The sequence below is a fragment of the Panthera leo genome, chromosome A3 (genome assembly GCF_018350215.1).
Source record: "Panthera leo isolate Ple1 chromosome A3, P.leo_Ple1_pat1.1, whole genome shotgun sequence".
NCBI lineage: Eukaryota > Metazoa > Chordata > Mammalia > Carnivora > Felidae > Panthera > Panthera leo.
The window spans coordinates 11,110,814-11,135,122 of record NC_056681.1 but is presented as its reverse complement, the minus strand read 5'-3'; the positions used below and the strand labels follow the sequence as shown (position 1 = coordinate 11,135,122).

The following is a 24,309-nucleotide window of genomic DNA, read 5'->3' as shown; positions in this document are numbered from 1 at the left end:
GTGTGTATTTGGGGGGGGGGGGGCGGGCAAACAGTGAGCTTAAGGATTCCCTGGGGAGTTTATTCTACAAGCTGCCCCAGCGAGGAAAAGGACCGCTACAACCGGCTTCTCTAATTTCCAGATCTCTCCGCCGGGCGCAAACAAGATGCTGGAATTAGGACGGCCCTGGGGGCGGGGACTTTGGTCTTTAAAGGAAAGGACCCCGTTCTCTATCCTGGATGCTGGAAACACCCCGGGAGCTTTAAAAAACTACTGATGCCCAAGCCCCACCCCCAGGGATTCCGGCTGAATCCGCCGGGGTGAGGCCTGGCTTCCGGGCTTTTGAAAGCTCCCCAGGGCATTCTAAAGTGCCGTGGGGGCTGGGAGACACGGCTCCGCCCGGATTCCAATGAAAAGGGGTGGTCTATACTGGCGGTTCTCAAACTCCGCCGTCTGTAGGAATCCCCAGGCGAACTTCAAAAAATGCTGGTGCTCAGGTCCCAGCCTCAGGGACCGCGTGCTGGGCCGGACTTTGGAAGTTTGAAGAGTCCCAGGTGATGACAATATGCAAGCGAGGTTGAGAAGCTCGGCTTTACCAGGTGGTGCGAGGGCCGGGCGCAGTGAGCGCCGCGCGCCACTGGGTGGCGCTGCCCCCCTCGGTCCGGTGCTCGGGGAGGCGCGGGCCGCGTCCGGGTGCGCACCTGCCCCGCCTCCTCCAGGCGGGCCGCGGGGCATGCAGCCGGTCGGGGGCGGGGCTCCGAGGCCGGGACCCGGCCACCGGCTCTCGGGCAGCCTCCGCCAGCTGGACCCCGCCGCTCTCCTGATGCTGCTCCTGGACGCCGACCGGCCGGAGCCCGTGCGCAGCGGGGCGCGCGAGCTCGCGCTCTTCCTGACCCCCGAGCCCGCGGCCGAGGTAGGGAGCGGGGGCTGGAGGTAGGGGAGGTGGGTCGGGGGAGGGGCGGCGGTCTACGCCCTGGCACCCCGGGGGAGGAGAGGGTGGGTGCGGCCTCCGGCGCGCGGGGACCCGAACCCGAACCCTCGGCGTCCCCGCAGCATCCTCGCGCGCCCAGCGCCAGGGCCCGAGGATCCCCGCCTTGCGGAGAGATGACTGCCTGGCGCCACCCAGAGATGCGCGGCAGGTCTGGCCTCTCCCTCTTTCGGCCACAAGGCCCCCCGGGGGCCCAGAGTCGCCTCGCATCCGGACCCGGGCCCCCAGCATCGGCCGGGCTCTGGGGAGGCCGCCCCCCGCCCCCGGTCCTGCCCCCGGCCGAGCGCTCGGCCCGCTGCGCTCAGAGCCGGGTGCCAGTGGCCCGGGAGGAGGCGGGCAGCCTGCGTCTGTGCGGGGAAGTACCAGGCCTCCTCGGTCCTGCTGTTGCTAAGAGGGAAAATACCTCGTCTCTATCTGTACTTTCTATTTTAAAAGCACAGAATAAAAAGTAGATCTGAAACTAGGCCCTTCATCTTCCAGCCGAAGCCAGTCTGTTAACAGTGCCGTGAAAGTTATTTACCCAAGTGCACCAGGAGTTATTTAAGGGTTCAATTCAACTCATTCTCTTTTTAAATCTCAGAAGCAGGACAGAAATACATCAAATACAGAGGGAGCACCCCTCTTCCTGCTCTCTGCGCCCGGACTCCGGCTCCCCGAGATAACCATCACTAGCCGTGTGGTGTTGTACCGCACCCCAACCAAACGCTTAGAAAATGCATTTGCCAGTGCGGGTGTGCCTGTATCAATAATGCTAGGTATTCGTTTTTATAAAACTCTGCTTGACCTAGTAATACCGTTCTCCAAGTGGCTTTTTTTTCCCCCCACTCAAAATAGCATGGACAAGTGGGGAGTGACTGCTGGTGGTAAAGTACAGGGCTTTTTGGGGTGATGAAAATGTTCTGGAATTAGTGGTGGTGGCTGCCCAACTTTGTGAATATACTGAAAACCACAGACCTGCGTGCTCGTAGAGGGTGACTTTTATGGTATGCGACTTACATCTCAATTTTACAAAATCGCATGGACGTATTTTCATGTCTGAATGTATCCGTAAGAGCTGTCCAATAGAAATATAATCTGAGCCACAAATATGAGCCACTCCTGTAATTTTAAATATTCTGGGAGCCACAAAAAAAAAAAAAAAAAAAAAAAAAAAGAAAAAGAAACAGGTGAAAGTAGTCTCAATATATTTAAAGTAACAGTTCCTCCAAAATATCAATCACTCCAACATGTAAACAATGACCATGTAAAAATCTTACTGAGATTTTTACGTTCTTTTTTTTTTTTTTTTTTTTGGTGCTAGGTGTTCAAAATCAGGCTTTTATATTGAACTTACAACATATCTCAGTTGGGACCGGCCACGTTGTGAGTGTTCAATAGTCATGTGAGGCCGGCAGCCTCCATGTTGGAGACTATGCTCCATCGTTCTTTGGCTTCCCCGTACCCCACAACTAAATGATAATTACTCCTATTTCCTGGGCCCATGCCATGTGCTAGCAGCGTGCCGGACCCTGTTCACAGACTGTGTCGTTGCTCCTGGCAGTGACCCAGGGCTAGGAGGTTGCTTGGTTAATTAAAAAAAAAAATTTTTTTTAATGTTTATTTTTGAGAGAGAGAGAGAGAGAGAGAGAGAGAGAGAAAGCACAAGTGGCAGAGGGGCAGAGAGAGAGGGAGACACAGAATGTGAAGCAGGCTCCAGGCTCCGAGCTGTCAGCACAGAGCCCGACGCGGGGCTCGAACTCCCGAGCTGTGAGGTCACGGCCTGAGCCGAAGTCGGACGCTCAACCGTTGGAGCCACCCAGGCGCCCCTTGTTTGGTTGATTTCATAGCTGGGAAAACTGAGACCCACACGGAATAAGTGACGTCCCGTGGAGGTACCGTAACTTATGAACCGTGCCCCCAGGAATGGGCATTTGGGTTGTCTCCGGGTTTTCACTGGTGTAAGAAGCCTGAGCGTCGTCCTCGTTCCTTCTCTCCCTTGCTCTCAGCAGAGAGATGTCGTGCCCAGCGGCTAGACCTCAGCTTCATTTTGTCTCTATTAGGGACAGCCTTCGAGAGAAACTGCATGCGTTAACTTCATTTTCTCACTCAGGGCTCTCTTTAACTCAGACACGGGCTGGCTCACGCTCATTTGTAAGGGATGTAATGAACAGCCCAACTCCCTGCAGCTCCAGCGGCAATAAACCCACTTAGAGTGCTTGCTGAACTTTATTTACCAGAAGCAGCAGAAACTGCCAGAGCACAGTCACTTGCAGCTTCTGGTTAAGGCTCAACCCACTGGCAGCTCCCCCGCTGAGGCTGTTTGCAGATGGGCCAGTGAGCAATCTGGAAAAGGGAGGTCCGGTTTGGGAACAGGACTGGACGGCGGGGCCCAGGAGCGGGGGAGAGCAGTGAAACACGCAGGGGCTCTGCCTTCAGGACACTGGCAGACAACAGACACAACACACAACCCCTCTAGATGGGGTGGTGAGGTAGAGGGTATCTGCGTGAGTCGGGGAGACGAGGGGTGGGGAAGGTCTGTCTGAGGAAGCTGGGACCTGTGAATGTGCAGGGAAGAGGAAGCACAGGGACCTGACTCTGTTGGGGGTGCAGTCAGGGAGGCCTTCCTTGAGGCAGCGACATTGTAGGCTGAGCCCTGAAGTGGGAATAGGAGTTGGCCAGGCAAAGCGGAGAAAAGCATCCCAGGCAGAGGGAACAAAACTTGCAAAGGCCCTGGGGTGGAACGAAGCAGGGTGCGCCTCGGGCAGAAGAGCAGGTGGAGGGGGAGCAGAGGGAGGTGCAGCCGGCGAGGAGGGCGGAAGCCGAGCCCGGCACCGTGCTCTGTCTGCCGGGATCAAGGAGCTGCTACAGGGCGGAGGCGTGTTGACGCTGGTTGGCAGGTGAGTGTTTTACTGTTTCCGGCGCCTTTGGGGTATTCTGTTCAGCCCGGTTTTTTGTGTCTTACTTTCTTTTTCTGGTTTGAACTTCCTCTTCGGGGGAGGTGCCAGGGTGGCCTCCAGAAGCTGCTCCACGATGGCAGGGAGAGGTGTTTGCCTCTTGGGTGCCCTCTGGCTTATGGGGGGAGGGAGCTCAGGGCCCTCTCGAAAGGCTGGGTGCCGATAGCCACCCACGGATGACTTCCTGGCCAGGCTCTTTCAGAATCCTGTTTGGTACCTGTGTTGGGACATAGGATGGGCTTGGCCCACAGATGAGGTTCATGGCCTAGATGGAAGGAAGTCAAGCCAGCACTTTCTCATGCCCAGGGGCTTTGCTTGAGTGAGCAGAGGATGACAGGGGACAAAACATTTGGGTCTTTTAACTACAGGTGGATTAGATCAGGGTTTGCAAACTCGAGGCCCAGGGGTCGAATCCAACACTGATGTGATTGGATCAGTCCACATGGGGTTGTTTAAATAGAGAATTTTCATGAAAAATTCTGAGTTTCTTGTTTATTTAAAACATCAATCTGTTCTTTTTTTTTTTTTTTTTAACGTTTTTTTATTTATTTTTGAGACAGAGAGAGACAGAGCATGAGCGGGAGCGGGGCAGAGAGAGAGGGAGACACAGAATGGGAAGCAGGCTCCAGGCTCTGAGCGATCAGCCCAGAGCCCGACGTGGGGCTCGAACTCACGGACCGCGAGATCGTGACCTGAGCTGAAGTCGGACGCTCAACCGACTGAGCCACCGAGGCGCCCCTGTTCTTTTTTTTTTAAAGTAAGCTCTACACCCAACATGGGGCTTGAACTCACGACCGCAAGATCAAGAATCATATGTTCTACCGACTGAGCCAGTCAGGCACCCCTTAGTCGATAGAGCATGTGACTCTTGACCTTGGGGTCATGAGTTCAAGCCCCACATTGGGCATAGAGCTTACTTTAAAAAATAAAATAAGGGGCCCAGTTGGTTAAGTGTCTGACTTCAGCTCAGGTCATGATCTCACAGCTCATGAGTTCAAGCTCTGTGTAGGGCTCTGTGCTGACAGCTCAGAGCCTGGAGCCTGCTTCCAGTTCTGTGTCTCCCTCTCTCTGCCCCTCCCCCACTTGCACGCGTTCTCTCTCTCTCTCAAAAATAAATAAACATTTAAAAATAAAAAAAATATATTAGCTGATCTGGTAAATCTAGGTCTATGTTTCTGAGTTTGGGCCCCCCTTGTCATAGTCTCCACTCCTCCCTATTTAAAACAAAATTTTTGTAAATGATGATTTATGTATTTTGAGAGTGGGGGGAGAATACCAAGCAGGTTCTGTGCTGTTAGCACAGAGCCCGATGCAGGGCTCAATCCTGTGACCTTGGGCTCGACCCCACAGTCTTGGGATCATGAGCTGAGCTGAAATCAAGAGTCGGACATTCAACTGACTGAGCCACCCGGGCGTCCCCCCCGCCCCCAACTCCTCCCAGCATCCGTTACCATTTACCCTTGTGCTTGGACTTTTGATTTTGCTGTCGTCGTATGGGGAGGAAACAGAAGAGCTTCTCCCAGCCATGTGTTTCGACTAAAGAAAAACATAAACTAGCCAAAGATGCCTTGAGTTTCTTGAAAAACGTACAAGAGGCTGCTTCGTTGTGAGAGCAGAGGATACTCGTTATGTCCAGCCTGCACGCACCGCGTGTCCCGTCCTCGTGAGCTGCTGGCTTGCTTTCGGCTTTCAGGTTTGGGATGTTCAGATGCCCTGTCTCCAGATGTAGTTCTGTATTCGTTTACTCCTCGGATCCTTATGGCGAAGCTGCTGTGTGCCAGGCACTGTGCTGGGTCCCGCGGAGAGGCCTGTGGGGCACAGGGGGTGCCTGCCCTCAAGGACTGGGGGTGCGGTCCGGGAGATGAGCAGACCAGTAACCACCAAGCGGAACAACTACATGGTGATCAGTGCCGTGAAGGAGACAGCGTGGGGCGGGGGAGGGGGGGTGGAAGGAACAGCCAGGCCAAGTTCCAGCGGCAGGGGCATGGCCCGAGGGGGAAACATGAGAAACAGAGAGGTGCTCACGTGGGTGGACCTCAGCGGCCAAGGGCAGGAGTGGGCAGGACTAGACCGGGACCTAGGGCCACGGGGAGGACTCTGGATTTGATTCCGGGGTCCTGGCCACGAGCGGGAGTGAGTTGGCCATGAGCAGAGGAAAGACATGATCCGATTTTCACACTCACGGCTGCAGGGCTGGAAGGTGCTGGAAGGGCCGCAGGGAGACCACAGACGTGGCTGTCCAAGTGGACGTGGACTGAGCTGGCCGCATTCCCTGAATCAGAACCTTCCGGGGTGTGAGGAGCCCAGGCCACGGCGGGAGCGTGTTTCTCGGAAAGAAGTTCCTGCCTTTCTCCCCGCGGAGCTGCCCAGCGGTGGAAGGAGCCATCCCTGGGTCAGCCCAGAGCCTTGGCTAAAGGTTCCCCTGCACCAGCCGAGAAGCTTGAAGACAGAGAGGTTCCCAAAGATTGGGAATGACCTCAGTGCTGTCGCACAGGCTGGTGGACGGCGATGCTTGTGCCCAGTGGACAGGTCCCGGCTGCGGAGCGAGTCAGCTCTGCACGGGAGACTCACGCGGGAGTGAGGCCAGGTGCACGGAGGTGTGCATGTGCGTGTAACAGCTTAAAAGGCGAAGACACGTATTTCACACCTCTCTAAATAGGCGTTGGAGCCTCTGTAAATGAAGTTGGAGCGGCCACCAGGGGTTGGGTGGGGCGCAGCGAAGGCTGAGAGCTCTGTTGGAGCGCGGGGTCCCCAGACTTTGCCAAAGGTCGGGGTCATCGGGGGATCTTCCAGAAAAGATTCTGATGCCTGCGGCCTCTGCCACCCCTGCCCGCCGACCCAGGTATTCTAATGTCACTGGTGTGGGTGCCCCCTGCCCACGGGGATTCGAAAAGCTCTCCAGCAGAGTTTTAAGCCCGGAGTGACCTGGATGGATTGGTGTGTTGGAAAATCGCTGATTGTAGGGGCACCTGCGAGCAAGGCCCGGGCCTGGGGGCCTGGCCTGGTCAACACTCCCCTGGTGATTCCGGTGGCCAACTCGGTAGGGCCCACACAGCTCCTCTCTTTTGTGAATGAATGCCCTGTGTCCAGCCGCAGCCCCCTGAGGGACCCTGTCTGTCCTGCCTGCTGCTTTGTCCAGAGCCACTGAGTGACTTCGTACGTATCAGTTAAAGAAACATCCTTTATAGAGGTGCGGACTCCCCTCGTCCTCCTGCTCAGGTTGGGGGTGGGGGGGAACTGGGCCCTGAAGCCACGAGGTGTGGGGTCGGATCTCGACCCTGTGCTCGGGGCCCCTTCCTGCCTTGTCTGCTCATCTCCCGCGGTGCTGGACGGTCGGATGAGGTGAGCTGCAGGAAACGCTTGGTGCGGGGTCTGGCCCGTAGTTAGCAGGCTGGGAACGTCAGCTACGATTGCTCACTTCCTCATTCTGCAGATGTTTATGGAGCAGGTACTGGGGGCAGACGTCGTGCCAGGCGCTGGGAGGGAGAATACGCGGGGGACACTTCTGTCCGTGGGGACAGAGCGGGTCGCACACTCACTTCTCTACAGTGTCCGGCTGTGGGGATTTCAGCCTTTCGCCTCCACTTGTGCCGAAGGTCACAAGTTCTCACTCCCCAGCGCGGCCTCCTGTAGGCCGAGAAATCCGGGGTTAACTTCCTGACCTGCGTACGTGAGGCCAGCCCTCGATGGTACTTTTTGCTTTGCAAAACACAGTTGCTGAGCCCGGGGTCCAAAGGAACCACCGGTCCCCCTTACGCTGTTTTGCGTTCTGAAATTATCCCTTGGTGCAGGTGTGGTGGAAATTTGGCCTGTGGGGTCTTTTAAAATGAATTGGAGGGGCGCCTGGGTGGCTTAGTCGGTTAAGCGTCTGACTTCGGCTCAGGTCATGATCTCGCGGTCTGTGAGTTCAAGCCCTGCGTCGGGTTCTGTGCTGACAGCTCGGAGCCTGGAGCCTGCTTCGGATTCTGTGTCTCCCTCTCTCTCCGTCCCTCCCCCATCATGCTCTGTCTCTCTCTCTCTGTGTCAAAAATAAATAAACATTTAACAAAAAATAAAAAAATTAAAAAAATGAATTGGAGTTGGTTTTTCTTTTTCTTTTTTTTTTTTGTAAGTTTATTTCTTTTGAGAGAGAGAGAGAGTATCCCAAGCAGGCTCTGCACTGTTAGCGAAATGTGCCCAGTTTTGCTTTTAAAATAAGTTTTGTGGGGCGCGTGGATGGCTCAGTCAGTTAAGCATCCAACTCTTGGTCTCGGCTCAGGTCGGGATCTCATGGTTCATGGGTTCGAGCCCCACGTCGGGCTCTGTGCTGACAGCTCAGAGCCTGGAGCCTGCTTCGGATTCTGTCTCCCTCTCTCTCTCTCTCTCTGCCCCTCCCCTGCTTACGCTCTGTCTCTCTCTCTCAAAAATAAACTATAAAAAATTTAATAAAAGTATATGAACATGTTACAAAATCCACAGGTCCCAGTGGCCGTGGAGTGGCACAGAACCCCGTCCTACCCACCTCTGTTCCTGTCTCTGTCCCCTTCCAGCATGACGGGTCCTTTCCCATCCCCACCTGTTACCTCCCATTTGTGCATCCTGCTTTTTTCACTCAATATGTCTTGGAGATCTTTCCGTATGAGTACGTAGAGAGCTGCCCGATTATTTTTAGCTGCTAAACAGAATCGCAGTCTGGATTACAATTCAGGCAGCCATTCTTCTATAGATGGGCATTTGGGTTACGTGCATCCTTTTATTCTCACAAAGTCTGTTGCAGGAGGAATCTCTGTACTCCTTTTGCATTTGTGCCAACATGTCTGTAGGATAAATACCTGGGGGGGTCCTTCCTGGTTTGCAGGTCCCACCAGCGCCGCCTGGAGAACCCCTTCGTCTGCTCCTCCCTGGGCTTCCCCCCCACCCCCCCGCAGCAGGCCCCCGCTCCCTTCCCCCTCGCCCGCCCATTCTGTGCACAGGGTTGAGGCTGCTCTTTCTGCCTCCGGTCAGGCTGGTGGAGGGGCGGACAGCCACCTTGGAAAGACCTTTACTCCGCTGTCATCTGAAGGGGCCCCCGTGACCGCTTCTGGAGAAGAGGTGACATTCCTACTTGCGTGCCCAGGGTGAAGGCAGGCCCCACAGTCCTCGGGCCTCTTCATGTTCACCCCCACCGTGTACTCGGGGACCTCGGAGGAAGCCGGGGGGGCGGGGGCAGGCAGCGGCTCTTGGTGTCGGCAAAAGGCGAAAAACCCACCTGGAACTCGGCGGGGCTGCCCGTGGGTGTCCTCTGGACGGCAGGTAGTCGCCACGTTCTAAAAAGTGGGAGTCTTCTCATAAAAAACCCAATGTCTGGCTTCTCTAAAAGTGTTGCTGCAGAAGGTATAGGTCTTCAGTGGCCCTGTCCGTGGCCTGGCTGAGTGGACCTTGTGGTTCCTAGGATTTCCGTGTGTGTGTGTGTGTGTGTGTGTGTGTGTGTGTGTGTGTGTGTGTGTGTAAACAGCATTATTGTGATAGAATTCATATGCCATATACAAGTCATACAATTAAAGTGTACAATTTAATGGCTTAACATTTTTTTCAATGTTTATTTATTAGAGAGGGAGAGACAGACTGTGAGTGGGGGAGGAGCATGGAGAGAGGGAGACACAGACTCCCAAGCAGGCTCCAGGCTCCGAGCTGTCAGCACAGAGCCCGACGCGGGGCTCGAACCCACGAACCGCGAGATCATGACCCGAGCCAAAGTTGGACACTCGACTGACCGAGCCGCCCAGGTGCCCCCATATGTGCTTGTTTTAAAGATACAAATAGGCCAGAGGTGTGAAGGTCACATTCAGCCTGCAGACAGGTTTGTTTGGCCATCGTAGTGTGTTTTAATTTGGGGCGTTAGTTTTGAATTTTCAAACTGGTTTGCGCCAACTCCTGGAGCACTGTCTGTCTTGAACAAAACCGGGTTGGCACGTTTCCACCTGGCTCACTCTGCTGGGGTCAAGTAGCAGCCGCCTTCGTCCGATGGAGAAGGGGCCTCCTGTTGGCCACAGTCCCCACCTCTCCCTGTTGTCTCTCTGGCGGGAAGCTGAGTATTAACTTCCATTCATTATCTTGCTTGTGCCGCTGTGGTTCTTAGAGAAAAGTAGAAGGTCTCTTGGAAAAGTGAGAAACGGAAAGTCAACAGCGTGCAGAAAACATGTTCCCGTGTGGTGTGTTCGTTTCCTGCCTCACTTGTGTCCATTCCATTTGAGTGTGGAGACCCTGGTTGGGTCCCAGCTACAACTGTCCTTTGTATGGGTCTGGCCCCTCACCGAGAGTAACCCAGGGAAATTACTTAGCGGACTCTCCTCTGCTTCCATCTTGAGACAGAGTCTGAGGCTCGTTTTCTCCCGATTTTCAAATGGGAAACCGGGGCACAGAGATGGTCAGAGTGTAGTTAAGACCACACAGCATGACATGCCAGGGTGGGACCGAAGAGTGGTCTAGGCTGCTCTTCTCAGGCTACAGCTTCTCCAGGAGGGCATATTTCTTCCTCCTTCCCTTGCTCATTTTCCCTCCCTCCCTCCCCCTTTCCTTTCCTGCAACAAATACGCCCTGGGCACCGTATTGGTCACCAAGTGCCAGGTAACAAACTACCCCAAATCTTAGTGGCTGAAAACAACTACCGTATGATGGTGCGGGATGCGTGGTTTTGTGGGTCTGCTCCCACGGCACCGGCCGGGCCGAGTCACGGGGCTGCGTTCGGCTGGAGGGTTTGCTGCGCTGCAACGTGGCCTCGCTCACGTCGGGCGGTTGGTGCTGCCTGGGGCGCCTCGGTTCTCCTCCACTTGGCCCTTCGTGTCCTACAGCCTCTCCAGCCACATTGCCTGGATTTCTTCACACGGCTGTTGTCCTCCAAGAGGGTGACTCAGATGCCGCCGGGTCTCTTGAGGCTAGAGCCGGATGTCACAAAGAGCGGTTTCCACCCATTCTGTTGGCCAAGGCAAGTCACAGGGCCAGGCCAGATTTGGGGGCGGAGTCCGATTGCCCAAAGGTATGCAGATGGGAGGGAATGGGGGGGGGGGGCATCTTCAGAAGCATAAGCACCTGCTATGTGCCAGGCATCGCCCTGGGCCCTGGGGATGCGGCGGTGAGTGAGAGGCACTAAGACCCCTGGAGCTTTCATTCTGGTGGCAGAAGAGGACAGGACAGGTGAAACATGTAAGATGTTAGGGATGGAGGCTGAAGTCAGAAAGAAGTTGGTGCGGGACAGGGAGCGGGGGAGGCTGCAGGGCCAGGGAAGGCCTCGATGAGGAGAGACGTTTGAGCCGAGGCTGGGAGGAGGTGCGCGGTGAGCTTTGTCCGTGATGGGAGCAGCGGGCGCGAAGGCCCGGAGTGACGACGCGGTTGGTGTGGCTGGTGGGGAGCGGGCTGTAGGCGGCGAGGTCGGAGAACAGATGGAGGGTCCAGGTGGCGTAGGGCTAACGAGGCCTCCATTAGGTGTTTGCTGAGGGAGGTGGGGGGCAGGAGAGGAGTCCTGTTTTTTAATTAAGCTGTAATTCACGTAATGTAAAAAAATTACCGTTTTGAAGCGTACGTTCAGTGGTTCTTCATAAGCTCACTGTGTTGTGCGAACATCGCCGTGACCTCATTCCAGAGCAGTCCCCCCTGCCCCCGCCAAGAAAGGAACCCCATGACCATTAGCACTCTCCTTCTCCCTCCCCACCCCCCACCCCAGCCCGTGATCTCCTTTCGGTCTCTGTGCGTTTGCTTCTTCCGAACACTGCCCAGAAAAGGAATCACGTAGTACCTGGCCTTTGTGTGTGGCCTCTTTCAATGTTTTCGAGGACCGTCCGTGTTGTAGCAGGTGTCGGGCTGGCATTCCTTTTCAGTACCGCGTAATACTCCGTAGCGTGGCTATGGCCCGTCTTGACTGTCCATTCATCACTTGACGGGCCTTGAGTCATTTCCACCTTTTGGCTGTCGTGAATACCTCCCAAGTTTTTGTAAGAACACCATGATTTCCGTTCTCTTGGCTTTCTTGCGGGGTCGTAGGGCAACTCTGCGTGTAACGTTTTGAAAGAGCGCCGGACTGGTTTCCGGAGCCGCTGCCCCGTGTCCCATCCCCACCGGCGGCGGGGGAGGGCTCGGGTTCTGACGGGGTCTTTCGGGGGAGGAGACCGAAGGGGGGCCAGAGAGGAAGCAGGGACCGGTGGGAGAGGACAGGGCCCTGTGCCAGGGCGGTGGCGCGAGGGGTGGACAGAAGCGGTCGGGTTTGGGCCACATTCCGGAGGCGGAGCAGAGAGGATTTGCACACACAGTGGACGGGGTGGGCCGAGAAAGGACGACCTCGAGGATGCTCTCAGGTGTTCGGCCTGAGCAACGGGCCAGTGGCGCCTCCGCCGAGTTGGAGAAGACCACGGCGGGGGGTCTGTTTGTGGGGTTTTGCGCCCGTCACTCACGGGCGGGAAGCCAGCCCCACTTTGGGTTTGGGGCCTTGCCCCGCTGGGAGGCTCCGATTGGCATCTTGGGAGACTTACGTAAGGAAGAAGCAGAGGCCATGATTCCCGCGTGTTATCAATGCCCACCTGCTGTCCCCACCGGCGGTGCCCTGAATGTCACTTTGAGTGAGCCATTTGCCCTTCTTCCCCTGGGAGGGGGACGATTTATGCCCAGGGAGTTGCACAGCATGACGAGGGCATTCATTTTGCTGATGGGCTGGTTAAAAAGGCGTGTGGGCTGCAGCCCGCAGGACTCTCGCTTCTGAGGCCACTTAGGGGATTATCTTGAGAGAAAATTGTCCCGTGAATGATTTGCGGGCGTGGTGGGTTGGCTTAGCCTGAGCTCCTTCCTGTTGGTTGGGAACGTCTCGGGGCTCGTTCCTCCTTAGCTGGCCAGTCGCCAAATGCTTTCTCTACCCTCTCCTGCGTTGGGGCACTTGCCCTTGGTACCGGGAGGTGGGGGAGAGGGGGTCGAGACCACAGCTGACAGACGGCCGTAAAGGGGACACGCTGCCCCCTCTCCAAAGAGCCTCTTGGAACTTACAGACTTCAGCTCTGGACTGAGAGTGCTCAGGGTCAGATCTGGCTTCAGTACGTATTAGCTATGTGACCTTGAGCAAGTGATGTGAGCTCTCTGGTCCTCTGTTTCTCTGTCCATGAAAGAGGGGCAAGCGACAGCACCTACTGTATAAAGTTCTTGTGAGCCTCCAATGAAATAAGCCATATATGGCGATTGGCCACCGCGTTTGTTATCTAGGGAGAGAGACACATAAAGCAGCCACTTATTATGCACCTACTGTATGTCAGCACTCTGTCAAACGATTGAACCACCTTTATTACGTGAGGTTAACCTCTTAACAACCCTGCCGAGTGGTGTGGCTTACAGGTGGGCCAACCGAAATGCAGAAGGTAAGCCCTTCAATTAAGGTCACGTGGTTGGCAAACGAGAAGGTGGGATCTGAACCCAGGGCTGACTGGCCTCCCTCCTGAACACTCGGCCATAGGCTGAGATGTACTTCCTCTCTTCGGGCCCCTCTGGAGAAGGAGGCGGCCCATCCAGCCGGGCCCTGGGCTCTCATGTCCCTCTGCAGGTTTTGATTCGGCCTGGCGTCTGGGGTTTGTACACCTGCACTCTGGAGGGAGCCTCCGCCCCCTTCTGTGCCCCTCTCCCTCGCCTCTGCAGCAGAAGGAAAGCGACCAGCCTCTGCAGCAGAAGGAAAGCGACCAGCCTGCCTCTCTCCTGTCCCTGTGGCCTCTCTTGGCTCCTTCTTCCCCTCTTAGTGCATTAAGGGCAATTTTTTACCGCGATCTTCCTTTTGGGGGGCAGAGAGAACGTCCTGTGAGTCTCTTAGTCCTCTCTCTGCTGTGGTCCCCTTCTCTGTCAAGCCTCCCCCGTTCAGGCCCAGAAATAGTCCCAGCTGTGAGATGAAGGTTCCAGAGTTTAAAATTGCAACTTGGTACTATTTTTACTCCAGCCGGAAAGATGTTTTTCTGCACATTCGTTTATGCTGTTGTGGTAGCGACGGCTCCCGCCGCAGGCAGCAGGCTGTGGCACTGTATAAACATCTCTCGGGGGACGAGTGGGTGATAAGGGGAGCCTTCAGGTCGGGGGTGGGGGGGCAGGTACCAGGCCTGCCCAGAAATGTCTGGGGTCGCTTCCCTGGCACAGAATGATCTGGCCTGGTAAGCCATGTTCTAGATGAACTTTATTCCTAGATGCCTGGTAATTAAAAACAAATACAACAGGGGAACTTGGGTGACTCATTTGGTTAAGTGTCTGACTTCGGCTTAGGTCATGATCTCACGGTTCATGGGTTTAAACCCGGCATCGGGCTCTGTGCTGGCAGCTCGGAGCCTGGAGCCTGCTTCGGATTCCGTGTCCCCTCTCTCTTTGTCCCTCTCCCACTCATGCTCTCTCAAAAGTGAATAAACATTAAAATAATAAATAAATACATACATACATACCAATTGGAATGCCCAGGTGGCTCAGGTGGTTAAGCGTCCGACTTCGGCTCAGGTCGCGATCTCACAGCTTGCGAGTTCGAGCCCTGCATCGGGCTCTGTGCGGACAGCTCGGAGCCTGGAGCCTGCTTCGGATTCTGTGTCCCCTTCTCTCTCTGCCCCTCCCCCACTCACGCTCTGTCTCTCAAAAATGAATAAGCTTTAAAAATAAATAAATAAATAAATAAATAAATAAATAAATAAAACCCCAGCTATTTTTAAGTCATGAAAATAGTAAATACTTGAGGGGAAAAAGGGTTCAAACTAATTTTTACACGAGGGATTTAAATGGGCTTGTAAGTTGGCAGATCCTTTCACGGTCATGTTTGGCTGGGCCTGTGGAGTGTTAAATTTTTTTTTTTTTTTTTTAATTTGAGCTACCATTTAAAAATCGGGACATTTTCCCTAAAGTTACAATTTCTGGCTTCTCTTGCAAAATGGAAGGCTCTGGGAGTGCTGAGCGTGTCTACTGATGGCCGCTGGCAGCTGGCTGTTCTAGACTTGGGCAAATGCTCCTCAGATTGCCACAAGCCCCAGCGGGCTGCCTTACGTCACTCGTTAAGTTACTGCCCAGCCCTAGTACCTCGAGTTGGGGACCCTTCAAGTCTCCCTTGTCAGACCCCATTCCCCATTTGTGCTCCCCAGGGCTAAGTAAACCCTGTTAATAGTGTTACCAGGTGAAGTCCAGGGCACCCAGTTAAATTTGAATTTCAGATTGAATCATCGTTTAGTGTAAGTACATCCCCTGACTCTGGGCACTTCGGTCTGTATCATTCCAGGCCTTTCTGTCAAGCCATGTACGTTGTTTGCGTGTCGTCACGAGAATAGGTTTACGTTCTACGTCTTCTACATCTTGTGTGAACCGTCCATCGTGTTTCCCAGGAGGCATTTCTCAGAGTTTGTCAAGAGCACGCTTTGGGGCTGTGAACTCAAACCTACCGGGGAATCCTGGCCCCACCCCTTGCTAGCTGTGTGCCCTCAAGCAGGGTTACCTGTCCTCTCTGAGCCTCAGTTTCCTTATCTGAACAGCGGGATGGTAAGGCTAGGTTTGTTCTAGTCCTGCTCATATTTATTTATCTCCTCTCCTTTGAACGCTGCCTGGAGTGGATGGGCCGTGGTGGCTTTTCGCCAGGCCTCTGTCCACAGGTGTCACGATTGCTGCCTGATCACCACTACTTTAAATGAGGCTATGAGACGTTTTGCAAAGGGAAAGGAGGTCTGAAGGGAACTGGGCAGATAATCCTTAGTTTGCTTAAAAAAAAAATAAAAAAAAAAAGTGAAGGGCGTTTTTCTCCCTGGAAACCACTTGCTAATCTCCAGGATATTGTCTCTTTTCAGGCGAAGGAGGTGGAGGAGACCATCGAGGGGATGCTCCTCAGGCTGGAAGAGTTTTGCAGCCTGACCGACATGGTGAGTGTCTGCCCGGGAGGAGTGGATTTAGGCCCCGGCCAGACTCCAGGTCCTTCCTGGAGTTTTCTGGGGAAGCCATTTTGGTGGCGATTTGGCAACCAGAAGGAATGGGGGCAGCAGCCGACGGTGAGAGCAGGACCAGGCGCGCGCACTCTCTCCCACGGTCTCTCAACACCAAGGCTTCCTGAGGCGGCCATCTTGATCGTGCCCATCCCCCCCCAGATGGCTCTTATTCCACAGAGGAGCCAGGAGTGGGCCACCAGGTGGCACTCTCGGGCACCGATGCGGGGAGCCGTTCAGCGGGGATGCTAAGACTATATTTAACTTTCCTCGGCTCTGCGCGGTCCGCCAGGCAAACATGGAGGCAGCCAGGAAATGGCTTCAGGCCTGCAAGGCCTGGGAGGAGCCTCTTGCCCAGGCTGTAGCCCGAGGCAGGGTTGGGCATCGGGTTCCTTCTCAGATCCTTTTGCCGTCTCTGCTGTTGCCTCTTACTCTGTTTTGTTGGATCAAATCCTCTTGGCTGGGTGGGGGAGATGGTGCCTTAGGCCCAGAAGACAAGGTCTCCACTACAAATTTTGCAAAAATCTCCTCCAGATCCTTGTGTCCCCAGCATTGTTGCCGGCCAGGTGTGGGCCCCTGAGGAGCAGTGATAGAACTTTCTGGAAGCTCCCAGCACCCTCGGTTTAAGGCCTGAAGGCCCAAAGCGTAGAGCTCCATATTGTGTCTCGGCTGGACCCAGTGGGGTAGATTTGTGCGCCTGTGAAGCACGTGTCCGGAGAAGTGTTTCTGAGAGCCCAGGGGAGGAACGGTCACGGCAGCCCTCTACGTTTGTTGAACACCTACTTGGTGCCAGGCACAGTGCAAAGTGCATTTCCCGTATCAGCCCATTTCTCCTTGAAGCAGGCCAACGTGACAGGCACCCCGTCATCCCCATTCATTCAATAGGCCTCCCTTGCGCCACCCTTGGGGACACAACAGTGAACAAGACAGAAGTGTTCCCAAGAGGACCTGTGTGTGTTTCGCTCTTGAGAACCAATTTTCTAGTTTGGGTGAGGGTCCGGGTGGGAGCTGGGTAATGAGGCAGACTTTGAACAGCCCGGACAGCCCTTTCTTCATCACCGGCTGTTGGACACCTGCCCCTGACTGGGTGCCGGGGTGAGCCCGAGGATGAGAAGAAAGTGGACCGTGTCTCCCTTCCCTCTGTGAGAGGAGCCCACTGTGTGTGACCAGCGCTGTCATCCAGTGTGGCAGCCCTCGCCTGAAGGTGTGTTCAAGGTGCAAAAGGAGACTGCAAAGGTTTTGAAGAGGGAGGGTCTAGAAGGAACTGGGCACATGATCCTAAGACTTGATTTGTTTAAAAAAAAAAAGAAAGAAAAAGAAAGAAAAGCAGAGGCGTTAGATTCTGCCTGGGAAATTGGGAAGGCTTTGCAGAGCAGGTGGTGATTAATTTGGGGCTTTGAAGGAGGAACAGAAAGAATTCCGCCGCTGGGGAGGGTGAGTGTCCAGGCAGAGGCACCGGCCCGTGGGTATGGTGTGCTGGGCACAGTGTGGACCGGGGGGGCCCAAAGCCAAAGGGGTAGATTTGGAAGATGGGTGGACCGGTGACTCAGGGACGTTTTGTTCTCAAGTCTCAGCCACCCTCCTCCTTGAAAGGAGACCCACGATCCGCCTAAGGGGCGATCTTGGGGCAGGAGTCAGCCTGGATCGGGAGAGGGGTCGGGCCATCTTGCCTTTGAAACCATCAAAGCTTCCTGTGGTGGGGGAGCCTGTGTGTGTCGCCAGAGGCCAAGGCGTCAGGCAGTGTGCTGACAAGCCCCTCCCCTAACTGGAAGCCTGGAGATGCATTTATGCAAAGGTTTTAATACCGAGATCACACACATGACCCATGGACCCGGTCCCGCCTGCAGATATGTTGACTGTTTCTGGAAGGAAAAGAAAAAGGAATTCACTGCTGACATTTATAGAATGTCATGCAAAAAAAAAAAAAAAAAAAAAAATCAGGGTTTCTGGCTTCTTTTGGAAGAGCAAAGTTCTGGCTCCCTTGGGTGCTTGGTCCCACCTGGCCAGCATCGGCCGGAGTTGTGTAGTGGCCGCCCCACCCTGGACAGCGTGTGAGCTCTCAGCCTGTCACTGGCCACTGCTCCTGTGGGGCCCCCTGACTCCGTGGCCGCCTGCCAGGTACGTCTATCATGCGCAAATGTTTTGTGGGCCGAGAGTATGTTTCTCTGTATTTGGCGTCCTACTGAAAAAGGGCAAATGACACCAGACCAAGAGGGTCCTGTGTTTCAAGAAAGGGAAGAGAGTGCGTCTCCCACCGGAGTGAAGACCATTTCTTGTGTTCATACGCAAACGAGCGTGCCTGCGTTAAGAGAATGTGCCTGGTACGATGCTTTTGTGGCCCCTGCAACAGTGCGCGGAGTTACGGAGACCCTCTTGGCCCCGACACTTGATGCTTAGTTTCCCTGGTGTGCCTGCACGCGTGGCAGAGAGAGGTGTCCAGCTCGGGGCCTCCTTTTCTCTTTTGGTGCAAGCTAGGGATGAGTGGGGACCTCTGGGGGGCAGGTGATGTCACCCCATGGACGTTGTCCCCAGCTCCCTGCTTTGGCCTTTGGCAACAGTGGTCGAGTTAGAGGCCTGAGAGTGGCCAGGCTCCCTGGTGCATAGTCCAGAGAGAAGCCGCGCCTTTTCCGGGAAAATCAGGCACTTAGGAACGAGAGTCTGGCTTCCTGTCTGATGCATTAAGTCCATTGCCAGCCTGCCCTTGCCCTTGATCACCCTGTGTGACTGGAATTCACCAGCCTGTGCCTGCCACCTGTTTAGACCTTAGACGTGAGGCTCGCTGCTGCCACTTCAAGCTCCGACTCCTGCTGCTGCGGGTTCTCAGGCACAGCATGTGCCCTCTCCCTCCCTTTCTCTTCTCTCCTGTAAATGGAGGTCGTGGTTCTGTCCGTTGCCGCATCAGGCTACCCCAAAAGGCAGTGGGGTAAAACGACCACCCGTTTATTACGTGGGCCAGGGCAGGGCACAGAGGGGATGTGGTTCCTGCTGGGGCGGGGATGTCCGCCGTGGCCCTTTCTCCCGCTTGTCTGACGTCTGGGCTGCGAGTGCCGATGGCCGGGGACCGGCTGGTGTCCCCTCTCCCCATGCAGCCTGTCCTCGGGGCTAGTTCGGGCTCCCTTGGCATGGCGTCAGGCCTCCCAGGGCAGGCATTCCGACAGATGGGAAGTGGGAGCCTCCGGGTGTCTGGACGCTTGGGTGTGCCAGCGTCACTTCTGTCCTATTTTACTGGTCAGACCAGTCCCACAGGGCACCCAGATCCAAGGGGAGAGGACACAGACCCCGCGTGCTCACGGAAGGAATGCAAAGGACTTGTGGCCCTCTTCAATCTACGCAAATGGTATCTGTCTCCCAAGAGTTACCGTGCGGACCGGATGAGGTGGGGATACGCGCTGCCCCTCCCCTGCGGTGACCGCAGTGCAAGTGTGGGCGAGGATGTGGGGCAACAGGAACGCTCGTCGCCTTGCTGGCAGAGATGCAAGAAGGCACAGCCACTTTGGAAACCGTTCGGCAGATTTTCAGAAAGTCAAACATGCACTGACCCTGCATCCTGGCGACTGTCATCCGAGATAATTACCCCAGAGAAGTGGAAAGCAGAGACTGCAAAGCCTCGCACCCCAATGTTCGCAGCAGCTTTATTCGCGACGCTCCCAGACCAGAAAGAACCTCGGCGTCCATCGGCGGTAGAAACGAGGCAATCAGCTGTTGTTTCTTCACACCCTGGCCCTCACGGCGACGCGAAGGAACAAACTGCACACGACATCAGTGAGGTCTCTCCCGAGCGTGAGGCCCGGGGAAAGGAGTCGGGCACAGAATGCGAGCTGTGGTGGCTTCCATGATCCGAAGTTCAAAAATATGCAGAACGAGTCTGTGGTGATGGGAAGTCAGGCAATGGTTGGCTTTGGGGGCGTGGTCACGACTGGAAAGAGGCAGGAGGGAGCCTTCCGGGGTGATGGGATGTTCCACACGGTGGCCTGGGTGGTGTTTACCCAGATGGAAACGTGCTCACAAAATACGTCCAACTGCCCACTGAAGGCCCGAGCACTTTGCTGTATGTCGTTGCCATTCGATTAAAAATAGTTAAAAATAATTGCTTAGCAGGGTGCCGGCTCTGTATGCCGCTCTGCGTAAATGGTGGCTCCTGGGGTCACCATCGTCATTACGGAAGCACCGGGAGGTGGTGACAGTGATGAGGATTTGTAAGGCCTTCAGCCCTGTGCCCTCTGGAGTTCAGGTGGCTCATCCGGGCCCTGGGAACCCCCACCCCTGGCAGGGAGCGGACTCTTTCTTCGCTCACATAGATGGAGAAAATTCCCTGTTGGCCCTGGGCCAGCACTTGCATTTGGCATTGGTGTGTGTTCTTGGGTCAAGTGCATTTGGCTCTCCTTCCTGGGGGCCCTGAATCATCCTGGACAGCCGTCTTTGCTCGGTGATAACCCCCACATCCGCTGCCCAGACTTCTGGGCTCCGGAGGCCAGCTCTGGGGAGGTGGTGGCAGACCGGGCTGGGGAAGGGTCGGCCAGGCCAATCAACCAGGTTGGGGGTTCATCCTGGCAGAGGCTCAGATAGGATCGATTCGTCGCTGACCTCTCTGTGTGCTTCTCGGTCGCGAACGAAACGTGTCATCTCAGATTCCATGATGATGCAAAGTAGGTGTGAGAAGCAGAATGTGTTGCTTTCCTTGGACTCCCCTGGAAGAAGAGAAGGGCACAGCGTGGCCACAGACGCCCTGCTGGAGGGACTCTAGGGAGTGGTGAGAGATCACAGTTAACCAGAGGGGACAGCTGTCACAGCTCCACACAGGACATGGTCTCAGGGTGGCCCGGTCTTCCGATTTTTCACAAGGAGCTAGAAATCTGGGCTTCTAAGGGAAACCTCCTTGTTTTCAGATCTTGGCATCTCGCTCGGGTGGGCTTTGGTTTTTTTTAGACATGATGCGGGCTGGCTCGGCAGAACGCGTCTGCAGACCTCTGGTATTAGAGGTGACCCCGGACCAACCTGGATGGTAACCTTCCACCTCCCACTTTGTAGCCTTCCGACCTTGGGCTGGCTCATTTCGTTTTTCCGTCTTGTGCAGCATCACCACCCATGAAAGGTTAAAGATAAAATCGTTTCTGATTCACAGGGTCTGTTCTCAGCACCAGGCGAAAGCCTACAGAGTGCTGGCATCATGCCCCTCCTCGCCCTCATTTTCGCCTTACAGTTCCCAGCACGTGGGGGAACCAAGAGGAAGCGTTGGGGGCCTTTTGGACCCCAAGGATTACTCTCTACTTTCCCCCCATGCACGCACAGACCGCCATGCAGGCAGGGGTAGACAGCCCCCCATTATCCACAGTTTCAGCAAGTGGAGAGGGGACTGCCTGCCCAGCCACAGACCCCCTCTTCCTGGGGTTCCTTCGAAGCTAGAGGGAGGCAGGGACGCACGTCATCACTCTCCCCTCTGCAGTGTTCCCCTCACCCCCTCAGGGTGGGTCACTGGGACCAGGCCCTCCTGACTGCCCTTGTTCTCTCCCGATTCGTTTCTTGAGAAATGAGCAGAAAGAAAAGATCTGCGTTTGATCTACTGTGTTCTGACCTTGCCGGGAGTTATCTGCTCTTTGTTGCATTACTGAATCACAGCAATTTCTCGAGAGTTCAGCCTTGTGGAGGGATGGGTATGTCTCCAGAAGTTTGGCCTTGGGGGAGCCCAAGGGAAGATGTTGAGGGCTTTTTCCTATCAAGGGTAACAAACGCATGTGCCCGCGGGAGCCAGGCAGGATCTGGACAGGAGTGAAGGGGGCAGGGGCGAGGCATGAGGGAGGGGTGGTGACTGAGGACACCAGAGAGCCCATGCCCCACCCGGAGCCAGCAGCCACGGCTCAGCCCGGCCTTCGGTGCCTGGGGGATGTAGGCCCAGTGTTGCCAAAGCGGCTGACTTTCAAGACGTGTTGTAAATCCCCACTTAATCACTTGAATATTTTAAAGCCGTATTTACGTGTTTTATTTTGGAATAGTTTTAGATTTACAGGAAAAGTGAGAAGATGGTATGGAGAGTGCCCACACGCCCCTCATCCAGTTTCTCCCCCCTGTGCTAACATCTCGCGTCAGCCACAGGACCTTTGTCAAAACTAAGAAACCCAGGGGCGACTGGATGGCTCGGTCAGTTAGGCGTCCAACTTCGGCTCAGGTCATGATCTCGTGGTTCCTGTGTTCAAGCCCCGCATCAGGCTCTCTGCCGTCAGCACAGAGGCCGCTTCAGATCCTCTGTCTCCCTCTGTGCCCCTCCCCCACTGGTTCCCCCCCTCCCCCCTCAAAAATACATAAACATTAAAAAACCAAAAAACAAACAAAAAACCTAAGAAACCAACACGGGCGCATTGCTATTCACTACTCTCCATCGTTAGATTTTGATTTTGCCAGTTTCCCGTTAACGTCCAGGATGAACGCGATCCAGGATCACGTGAGATCCCACATCGCGTTAAGTCGTCATGTCTGCTTAGTCGCCTCCTCTGTGGCAGTTTCGGTCTTTCCTTGCTTTTCACGACATTGGCAGTTTCGAGGAGCCCTGGTCAGGTACTTTGTAGAAGGTCCCTCCATTTGGGTTTGTCCGGTGTTTTTCTTATGGTGAGACGGGGGTTGTGGGTTTCTAGAGAGAATCCACACAGGTGAGGTGCCTTCTCATCACGTCGTGTCTGGGGCACGTGGCACCCACACGCCTAGCTTATGTCACCATTTCTCCTTCCCCATCGTTTGTGGTGTCCATCTTGTGCTTTGGGTTATAGTCCGATATCATATTACGTGTTTTGTTGTCCAGATTGTTCCAGATTTGACCATTCGTCTCTTTCAGGTTGGCTCCTGTGTTCCTTTGACATGCCCCATCCTTTATCTTTTTTTTTTTAATGTCTACTTTTGAGAGAGAGAGAGAGCAAGCGTGTGGTGGAGTGACAGAGAGAGAGGAGGACAGATGACCAGAAGCAGTCTCCTCGCTGACAGCACAGAGCCTGAGGCGGGGCTCGACCTCGTGAACCGTGAGATCATGACCTGAGCTGAAGTCGGCCGCTCAACTGACTGAGCCACCCAGGCGCCCCTGTCCTATATCTTCTTAAACACTCCCTTACAGGGGTGCCTGGCTGGCTTGGTCAGAGGAGCACCTAACTCATGATCTTGGGGTCGTGAGTTTGAGCCCCTCACGGGGCATAGAGATTACTTAATAAAAATAAGTTTAAATAAATAAATAAATACTCCCTTACATTCTGGCACTAGAAGATTCTCCAGGCACTATGTTTTCCCTGCCCCAGCCCTAGAAACAGCCATTTCTCCTAGGAAAGTTAGAAATTAAGTCATATATTAAAAAACTTGGGGTGCCTGGGTGACTCAGTCAGTTAAGTGCCTGGCTTCCGCTCAGGTCATGATCTTGAGGTTCGTGGGTTTGAGCCCCACGTCGGGCTTTGTGCTGACAGCTCGGAGCCTGGAGCCTGCTTCGGGTTCTGTGTCTCCCTCTCTCTCTGCCCCTCCCCCCCACTCATGCTCTCTCAAAAATGAATAAACGTTAAAAAAATTTAAAAAGGGGCACCTGGGTGGCTCAGTCGGTTAAGCGTCCGACTTCGGCTCAGGTCATGATCTTGCGGTCTGTGAGTTTGAGCCCCGCGTAGGGCTCCGTGCTGACAGCTCAGAGCCTGGCTTTGCTTCGGGTTCTGTGTCTCCCTCTCTCTCTGCCCTTCCCCTGCTCACACTCTTTCTCTCAAAAATAAGCAAACATTAAAAAAACTTAAAAAACAAAAAACAAAACTCACTCTGTGGGCCACATCCAGGCATAGCTGGTGTTGTTTCATCTCCAGAACATTCTTTGAAGGGAAGAACCTGTGTAGTACCCATTTTATAGATAGGGAAACCGAGGCACAGGGAGGTCAGGGCAGAGACTGAGGCCACATGCCACCCTCTCGGGGCCCGTGTGTGCCCTCATGGGGTCAGGGCATGTGGGGCAGGAGGATACCCAGGACAGTGGGCTTGGAGCCAGGCACCCAAGCAGCACGGCGGCAGCGCTGTGACCAGAGGAGGAGAAGCAGGAGGGGACAGCTTGGTCTGGGACGTTCGGGGAACGGGGTAGCGTCTGAGACCTGGGGCAGGGAGGGTGGTGTCAGCCCGCAGGGCGGTGGGAGCGGGTTCCAGGAGGACCACAGGCGGGTCTCGTGTATTTGGGTAGAAAGGCGAACAGGTGCGGTTTTCAGATCATGTTTAACATGAAAACTTTGTGCTGAGCTGTCTCCCTGCATCAGTTGTCTGTCGCTGCTGAACCCGGGTCCCGAGACGTGGTGACGTGAAACGACGGCCTTCCCCACCTGGCAGCGCCTGTGGGTCGGGAGTGTGTACGGCCCCGCCAGGTGGCTCGGTGGCCCTTGCCGCACAGGCTGCCCACGGGGAGTCGGCTGGGGCCGCTCTCGTCTCGAGGTTCAGCCGGGGCAGGACCGCATCCGGCCCAGTCGGCGGGGGTGCGCCTCGGTTCCCCACTGGCGGGTGCCGG

General features: G+C 55.1%; 1 protein-coding gene across 3 annotated transcripts in view; it reads left to right on the top strand.

Moving 5' to 3' along the window:
- The first annotated feature begins 683 nt into the window (after window positions 1–683).
- The window catches only part of BCAS4 (breast carcinoma amplified sequence 4), a 60,565-nt gene continuing 36,939 nt past the window's right edge, over window positions 684–24,309 (top strand). For 2 of the 3 annotated variants that reach the window (XM_042930675.1, XM_042930674.1), the window contains exons 1-2: window positions 684–892; window positions 15,681–15,752. In XM_042930675.1, coding sequence (XP_042786609.1) covers window positions 713–892; window positions 15,681–15,752 — 252 coding nt within the window. In that variant the 5' untranslated portion in view covers window positions 684–712. The remainder of the gene's footprint in view (window positions 893–15,680; window positions 15,753–24,309) is intronic. The other variant, XM_042930673.1, reaches the window with a different exon arrangement.